The sequence below is a fragment of the Diceros bicornis genome, chromosome 15 (genome assembly GCF_020826845.1).
Source record: "Diceros bicornis minor isolate mBicDic1 chromosome 15, mDicBic1.mat.cur, whole genome shotgun sequence".
Classification (NCBI taxonomy): Eukaryota; Metazoa; Chordata; class Mammalia; order Perissodactyla; family Rhinocerotidae; genus Diceros; species Diceros bicornis.
This window is the reverse complement of record NC_080754.1, coordinates 3,519,270-3,528,665: the sequence shown is the minus strand read 5'-3', so window position 1 is coordinate 3,528,665 and position 9,396 is coordinate 3,519,270. Positions and strand designations below refer to the sequence as shown.

Below are 9,396 nucleotides of genomic sequence, written 5' to 3'. Positions count from 1 at the left end.
GTATATACGTGAATTAAATGTATGCATATACACATGTGGAGATAGATTACCAGGCAAATGTGGTAAAATGTTAACAATTGTTTAAACTTGGTTTAAAAAAATCCATGGGCATTCTCTCAACTTTTCTGTAGGTTTGAAATTTTTCAAAATAAATTTAGAGGAACATGTCACTGATCACATCTTGAATCTCGGCCCTATTTCTCTGCCCACTTGACAGCTGGGCTTCTTGAAGGTGTCCCTCTCATGCTACCTTTAATTCCCTGTGCTGTGTATAGTATGACTTGGTGGTTATGAACATGGTTCTGCAGCCAGATAGTCTGGTTTGCTCCCTGAGCTCCACCTTAGTATTTCTGTGGACAAATCATGCAGCCTCTCTGTCCCTCATTTTTTTTCAGGGAGGTTATAGGAAATTAAAATATAGTAAAGAAGTTAGAAGACAATAGATGTGCTGAATAGTTAGATGGATACTGCTAAAGAGTATTTGTAAGCTAAAAGAACATCTGAGGATTAATTTAAAATAGAGTATAAAATGAGACATAGGCAAGAGACATGAGTGTACCAGTTAATATTTATTCAGTTGCAAATAAAGCATCTTTTCCAAACAAGCGTAAAGAGTGAGATCTGTTGGATTACACAACAAGAAAGGGTGGTTTATTCCAGAGACTTTGGGTCTGTTCCTCTGTGATTCCCTCAGCTGTGCTCACCCTTGTGGGCTGATTTCATCTCCAGGCTGGTTTCTCTCTGGATGGCAGAATGGCTGTAGACTGTGGCAGATTTCACAGCCACACCCCATGACATTCAGAGAGAGAAGCACTACCCTTTTGGTGGATCTCTTTTGAAATAATGGAAAAATATTTCCCAGAAACTTCCAGAAAATCACCTCTTTTGTCTCATTGGCCCCAAATAAGTCACATACTCTTGCCTTAACAGACCTCTTGGATTCAGTGTTGCTAAGGGTTGGGGGTGGGTGGTGCAGAAATACATATCAAGAATTGTGGTCCCCTTAGAAAAGGGAAAGGGAATGAATGCCTGCAAGTCTGACAGCTAAAAATATCCACTCAAATAGAGGGTGGATCCAGGAGACACAGCATCCATCTAATTCAGAGCTTCTCAACATATTTGGTGTCTGGATTCCTTTCCTCTCCTAAAAAGTGCTTAGACTTTTATTCTTGGCAACTAGACTTTTGGCGGTGAGCACGTTATAGTCTATACAGAAGTAGAAATATAATGATGTACACTTGAAATTTATATAATGTTATAAACCAATGTTATCTCAATAAAAAAATAAAAGACTTCATATCAATACATTTATGAAATTATTTATAATAGCCTTTCAGTTATAAAATAGCCTTTCTTGGGAAGTACGGCATCCTTATTATTATAGATGTTCAAACATAAACTTTGGTAGGAATTTTTTAGAAGAGAAATAATAGCACAAAGATCAAATGAGTAATTGATATAGATTTCCTTTAAAATCAGTCCCAACACAGATTAAAAATAAATAAAAATAAAAACTGTTTAGGACCCTAAAGAGCTTTGTTGATGTGGGTTATATCTATCAGTATTTATGATATTAGAAATTATAAAAAAATGAGAAATTAAAAATTATTTACTGATACATTCAAAAATAATAAACATATTACATATTAACTTACATAATGATATTAAAAACATATTGAAGGAAATGTTTATTAAACAACCAAATGTGTCAGGTGCCTTATTCAGTATTGGTGATAGGAAATCAGTTATGACATGGATGATACTCAAAGGAAGAAGATAGGCCTTCATTTTATTATCCAAGAGTTACAATTTACTATTATTTTCTTTAAAATGTTGCTTGTATCTGTACATTGCTCTCTTTTTAGACTATTCTCCAGTTTTAGTTCTCTTCATCTAATATGTGAATTGTTGAACTTAGTCTCCTTGCTTCAAGCCTTTTGGCAATCAATTTCAAGATCAGAGTTCTGAAAGTTACAATCATATTACTCTGGTCCAGGAAGACTTCAGTGTCTGATGCCTCTAAGATAAATTCAGATTCCTGAGTGTGGCATTTAAGATTCTCAGTAACCTGATCCACTTTCTCCCTTGTTTCCCACACTCAGCAACAGCTCACTAACGGTTTTGTCAGCTTTCTGACTCTGTCCCATGGTTCACCTCCCTCACCCCCCATTCCCAATGCCACAAACATTTCATAAAAATTGACTCTAGTCATACTCATTCCTGTTTTTATCCAAAAACCAATTTTTTCCCCATTTTTTAAGACACAGTTTATTTCTGGTGCTACTTCAGAACTAAATAGCACAGGCTGCAAGGATCTCCATTTTCTGACCTCCCAAGCATGTGGGGAAAAGGCCATATTGATTCAAATTCTAGCTCATTCCGGATGACCTGAATGAACTTGGGCAAGCTACTTAATATTTCAAAGTGTGAGATTTTTACTGAGGAAAAGCATGAAAAATCCTAACAATTGGTAGGTAATATGTATGAAAGGTCTAGCTTAGTGCCTAGCAGATAGTAGGTTCTCAGTAAATTAGTTTTTCTTTCATATTTGCATGTTGAAGTGATCAATAAATATTTTTGTATAGATATTTAGAATTTTCACTATATTCGGCCTCATTTATGTTGAGCATCTTCAACTTTTTGTTAATGCTGTGAAAATATCAACAATTACACTGGCGTCAGTCCAGGTTGGTGGTATTCCTAATAACAAACAAGTAATAATATCAGGAAAAAAACTCTTTGACTCTTTATTTAGTATATTCAGGATTGTACTGTCATTTATGATGGACAACTAATTAAACTATACTAAAATACTCAAACATGGGGATTTCAATATAAATAGCACCATTTTCAACTACAGATTGACAACTCGCCAGTATGCGGATACTCTATTTCAGAAAACTTGAGAATAAAATTGACTAATACTAAAGATGAAAATTCTCTTGATTAGGGAATACATATCATTCATGAATCAAATTTCAAACAGTATCTCAAACAAAATCAAAGAAAGTTGAGAAATAAATTTAAGTGTACAGTTTACTTCCAACACATGGCGTTGGTTGAAGGGATTATTATTTGAGAACTTGGAATGTGCCTGAGTTTGTAAGATTATGTTTTGTGATTCCAAATATTTATCAACAAATTGAATGGAGGTGACCTGTATATATTGACTTCCATTCCTAGCATTTGTTGAAAATTGTAACTCATTATCCTCTAAAACAAGTGGTTACTAGTGTAACTAATTATACCATGAAACAATTTGTGACCTCAAGAGTTGTTATTTAATTCACTCTTGATAGACTTTACTAGCTTAGATTTGGAAACACATTTTAGCAGAATCTCTCCTTTCTGTATTTATTTATTTGATTCATACACCATCATGTTTTAGTAATTTACTATTTTCTATACAAAGTAACCATTTTTCACTTTCTCAGTATTCTTTGACTTGAAAAAAAGTTTTATCAAATTAAAATCAACTATTCCACTGGGGATATTTTTTCCACTATATTATGAAATTATCTTTATAACTTTTTTCATAACATTTATTACTTCCTTATTTCTTAGACTATAAATAAAAGGATTTAATAAAGGAATTACTATTGTGTAAAAAACAGCAAGGAGTATATCTTTATCCCCTTCTTTAACTGAACTTGGCCTAATGTACATGGAAAGAAGAGAACCATAGAATATTGAGACAGAGAGAAAGTGGGATGCACACGTAGATAAGGCTTTGCCTCTTCCCTCTCGTGGTTTCATTTTGAAAATCGTGAGAAGGATGCAGAGATAAGAGATCAGCACTATGGTAATAGTGAAGACTTGAAATGACCCTGAAAAGATAAATATCATCAATTGATTGATATAAGGGTCCACACAGGAGAGTCTGTATAATGGAAGAACATCACAAAAAAAGTGGTTGATTTGATGAGACCCACAGAAAGTTAACCTAAACAGAAGCCCTACATGGATCATGGAATGCAGGTGTCCAGCGATGTAGGCCCCTGTGGTCATCCGAATGCAGAGTTTCTTCGACATCATGGTGTGGTATTGCAGTGGGCTGCAGATGGCCACATAGCGGTCACAGGCCATTGCCGCCAGGAGAAAGCAGTCCGCAGTCTCAGCAAGGCAGAGAAAATAAAATTGTGTCGTGCATTCATAGAGGGAAATCATTGTGTCCTCAGAAAAGAAGTTCTCTAACATCTTGGGGGTAATGGCAAAGGCACAGCAGGAATCCATCAGATCCAGGTTGCCCAGAAAGATGTACATTGGCGTGTGAAGACGGCGCTCCATAAAAATCAGTGCCACCAAGCCAAGATTCCCCACCATGGTGATCAGATAGATGGCAAGGAACACCACAAACAGGAGGGTCTTCAGCTCTGGGTGATCTGTGAATCCTGTGAGGATAAACTCAGTTGTCAAGGAGTGGTTATCCTCAGTCATCTCTACCTTGTCTGTTGAGATAGGAATTATGGAGATAAAAGACTCTAAATTAGAGTGTGTATAATATTCCCTTCAAATTTTTCTTCTTACAAGAGATGAGCTGCTTCTTCAAGTTTACTGTACTGTCTCTGGGAGATAGGCACACAACCTCTAGGGGACATTCATTCCCCTAAAATGTCTCCTTCAATGACTTCAATTCTGAATCTCAGACTTCAGGAATATTTTGATAATTCTAAGGAGGATGCTTACAGTGGAAAATGTTTGTCTTTACGAATTTATGCAAGAATAGTGTACAAATCTAGTGTACCCATTTTTTTCAGTGTTCACAAATAATTTCAGTATCACTTTATGTTTAGAGAAGCTTACAATAAACTTAAAATCAATTTTCATATATATATATACGAAATTTTCACATGTATGTATATTTTTCCACTTACAACATGTTTTCAACACTTGAAGTGGAGTGAATGTTTGGAAATAGTGTAAAATAGATATGTTGGATTTGTATCTTAGAAATTGCATGGAAATCACTAAGGATTAAGGAAGGACTATTCATCTAAAGAAAATTACCTTGGAAAGCTAAGGAAATAAATATCTATAGACCGTTACCTCTCTCATCCCTTTTCCCAATGTCACACTCATTTCCATAAACCCTGACTCTGTCCATGCCATTATTCCTGTTGATTTTTCCCATATATGTACATCCTTTTCTCCTTTATGTAAAGCATAGTTTATATATAATGCTACTTAATAAGGTTTTAGCCAAGTGCCTCTGACCACACTGATCTCTATTTGCCGGACTGTGAAGCATGTCTAATGCATCCAACACAGTCTAGAATTGCTTGTGTATAATCCACATTGCTTTTTTTCCATATGTGCATGTATAATTTTCTTATTAGACTGTAGACATTTTGAGATTAGCTTTGACTTATACTTCTTATAGGAGCTGTAAAATGCAATGGGGAAAAAGCAGTATTGATTCTAGTCCTAGCTCCCCACTGAAGACTTGGAATGTGTGAACTTGTTTTCAGTACCCTGTCAATGATCTGTAGTGACCTCTTTGGCTTCTGCAAATTGAGACTGTTAGTTTTGAAGAAAAGTCTAAAAAGGAAATTGTTTAAAACTCATCATTAAAAAACTTTAGGGGTTAATATCCAAAATATATAAGAAATTCATACAACTTAATAATAAAAGTACAAACAATGTGATTCAAAAATGGGCAGAGGAACTGAATAGATATTTTTCCAAAGACATACAGATGGCCAACAGGTACGTGAAAAGATACCCAACATCACTAATCATCAGGGAAATGCAAATCAAAACCACCATGAGATATCACCTCACACCTGTTAGATTGGCTATTATCAAAAAGACTAAAGATAAAAATTGTTGGTGAGGATGTAGAGAAAAGGGAACATTTGTACTCTGTTGGTGGGAATATAAATTGGTTCAGCCACTATGGAAAACAGTATGGAGGTTCCTCAAAAAATTAAAAATAGAACCACTGTACGATCCAGCAATTCCACTTCTGGGTATATACCCAGAGGAAATGAAAACAAGATTTTGAAGAGATATCTGCACTCCCATGTTTATTGCAGCATTATTCACAAGAGCCAAGATATGGAAACAACCTAAGTGCTCATCAATGAATGAATGCATAGAGAAGATATGGTATATTTATACAATGGAATATTATTCAGCATTGTGAAAGAAGGAAATCCTGCCATTTGCAACAACATGGATGGACCCTGAGGATATTATGTTACATAAACCAGACAGAGAAAGGCAAATACTGTATGATATTACTTACACGTGGAATCTAAGAATCCAAACTCTTAGAAATGGTGGTTACCAGAGGGTGGGGAGTGGGGGACTAGGACAGATGTTAAGGGGACAAAGTTGCAACTAGTAGCTAAATGAGTCCTGGAGATCTAAGGCACACTATAGTGAATACAGACAATATTGTATTATAATCATCAAAGTTGCTAAGAAACTAGATCATAATTATTCCTACCACAAGAAAGAAATGATAATTATGTGTTGTGATAGAGTCCTGACTAACACTACAGTGGCAATCATTACCATATGTAAATGTGTCAAATCAACGTGTTGCGTGTCTTAAAATTGCACAATGTTATATGTCAAATATATTTCAATTAACAAAATACATTTTATCTAAAATAATTAAGGTATCTTTCTTTTATCTGAATTACTCATCTAATATTTTCCTGTTTCCTAAGAAAATTATGTAAGATTTTCTGAAGGATGTCAGAGTAGTTTAAAGCTAATAAATAAAAGTAAGCTTGTCTTTAGTTTTCTAAACACTAGAAAAAGAGAAAAACCTTTAAACCTTAATATGAATTTTGAGAACAAATTTTATTTTCCTTCAAAAGTCTGTCTTCTATTATTATATAATGATCCATTAGGACATATTGACTAATATGTCTAATCATATAAATTCGAGGGTCAAAATGGTTTATTTTTCCATAACCAAAATATCAAAATAAAAGCACTAGCTGAAAATTTTATTTATTTGTTTGTTTAAAAATATTAAATATAAGCCACTTTATTATTCAGCTGTGTTAGAAATAACCCTCATGTATGTGCCTGAATTGTATAACAGAATTACTCTGTGTTCATACTTGTATAATTGAAATTCTACCTTATAATTCAAATGAGTCAGCATGAACTGCAGTAAATTTTCTCATCCTAGTTTCTCATAGCCTTCAGTTTTCAGAAGAGGTAGAAAGATAATCAAGATATTGAAATCTATTGAGATGAAAAAATGCTAAATCATTCCCATAAATAAATATTTATGGATACTAATATTAAAAGTAATGATAAATTAGAATCCTTCCCTTACCTAGATTCACTCAGAAGAGTTTGGGAATGTCTCATTGTATTCTTCATGGTGTTAGGTCTCATAAAGTGTCAGATTATAAATTTTGTCTCTAAAACATTTGGGATTAAAAGAATGAAAATCTGTGAGACTACTAATAGATCAGTGTCGATAATTACGTCCCTTACAATGCAAGGCTAAAATTTTCCATCAAATCCTAAAGGGATTTCCCTGCACTGATGTCGGTGTATTTCTGTGGGGAGGTTCAGTCCTCAAAACAAATAAACTCCGTGACATTAATTAAAGATGCCTTGTGAGACAATGAGGTTAAGGCAAACGACCTTCACTAAAGTCACTAAGGTCATTTGATGATCATCTTGCTGATTCATATGTAACTGACCTCATTTTACAATTCTGTCCATTATTCAGCATAAAAGTAAAGTGAGCAGAAAAGAGTCTCAGATTGGTGTGACCTCTTACTGGAGGAATTAATATGGTTTATGAAAGATGATTAGCATTTGGAGAGGAGACTAACAAGTGTGGTAGATTCAGCCAAGGTCATCAACTTCTTCACTCTGTGAGTTGAATTTCCCCACATCTTGCAGAATACTCATGGGAAACTTAGATATTATTGTTTAGTCCCACATACGAATTTCTGAGGTTATTTTCCTTTCTCTTCACTTCACCTCAGCTGACTTTATCTTTCTTACCCTATTTTTCCCCTTCATTCCACTAATCACTCTTCAATACACTATATATTTATTTGTTAGTATATCTATAACTAGTCACCCCCCCCCACCTTATCATATAAGCTTAAGAGGAAAGGGATTTCTTTGTTATGTTCATTCCTTTGTTTCCAACACCTTGAACAGTGTCTGGCACTTTCTTATGCTCAACAAATATTTGTTGAATGAATGAAAAAAATGATGCCCCCTACTCAAGAATTTGTAATGGTCCCTCATCAGTTTTCAAACCGAATCCATTTGCCTTATTTTGCTATTCCAGATGCTCCACGGTCTGTCTGTATCTTCTCTGTCGCCTTACTTTCTTCCACTCATCTCAGGGCACTTGGCCATGTGCATCCTTCACTGTTGCTCTGTGCACCTGCTTCAGTTTTTGCTCATAAATTTTCCCTCATCTAAAACACCTTCTTCTCCCTCTCTCTCCACCCAAATCCTACTCATCCTTAAGCTCAGATCAGATCTCCTCCAGGAGGACTTTCCTGGGTCCTTTCCATTGAGTTGATTTTTCCTCTCCCTGATCTACATGACACTTACCTGCTTTTATAACGCATTTGCCACCTTATCAAGTGTGACTCGTATGTGTCTTGATTGTAAAAGTCTTGACTAAATAGCTCTAAGTCACTGATCATGTCATAGGTATTTGGGCTCCTGAAGGACACTTATATTGCTAAACTAGCATGAGATTCAGGCTATGATTTTAAAAAGTGTAAACATGTTATATAAAAATATAGTGAAAATTTCTCAATGGAAGTGTCATATCAGATGAACCCTGCAGGATAAGTAGATTATAATAAGCTACTGAAGAAAAGAAGCAGCCTGATGGACATGCATGATGAAAGCCTGGACGCTTGAACAAGAAAGACCTAATAAAAACTGGATAGTAAACTCTGGTGGCTGAAACTTACTCATACATGATATAGGAGACACTCACAGGTAATATAAAGGGAATGAGGACATAGATTGGAAATTTTTCTATTTGATTTCTTTAAATTTTTTTTCTGCCCCTTCCAATTTCCTGGACCCTCACTTTCAGTAAGGCCACATCCAAGTCTAAATGCTAACTCCAAAGAACATCTAATTATCTGCACCTCCACATAGAAAGACAACCTAACTTCCAAAGAAGGGAAATCAGTTTGGCATTCCAATAGCACCATACAAACAAGAGAACTGTGGATCGATATATTCAAAATACTCATAAATTCAAGGAGAAAAGTGTGAGCCAACAATTTTATATCTCGATAAGCTATATTTTCCAGTTAATACATGTAGAAGGAATCAAGGAAATAGAATAATGCTATAGAATACCACAGTAATAATTGCTGTTGGCAAGATACTCTGGTGGGCAAAACTTTAAGGAGAAAAAGGATATTTTCATAT

General features: G+C 35.0%; 1 protein-coding gene across 1 annotated transcript; it reads right to left on the bottom strand.

The window, feature by feature from the left end:
* Positions 1-3,507: 3,507 nt before the first annotated feature.
* On the bottom strand, positions 3,508-4,437 carry LOC131414649 (olfactory receptor 5K1-like). Its single transcript, XM_058555657.1, has one exon. It carries the CDS (start codon positions 4,435-4,437, stop codon positions 3,508-3,510), a length of 930 nt encoding a protein of 309 aa, XP_058411640.1.
* Positions 4,438-9,396: the final 4,959 nt, after the last annotated feature.

Excerpts from the sequence above, each read along its gene's own strand:
- LOC131414649 (XM_058555657.1), bottom strand. The coding sequence starts at position 4,437 with ATGACTGAGGATAACCACTCCTTGACAACTGAGTTTATCCTCACAGGA.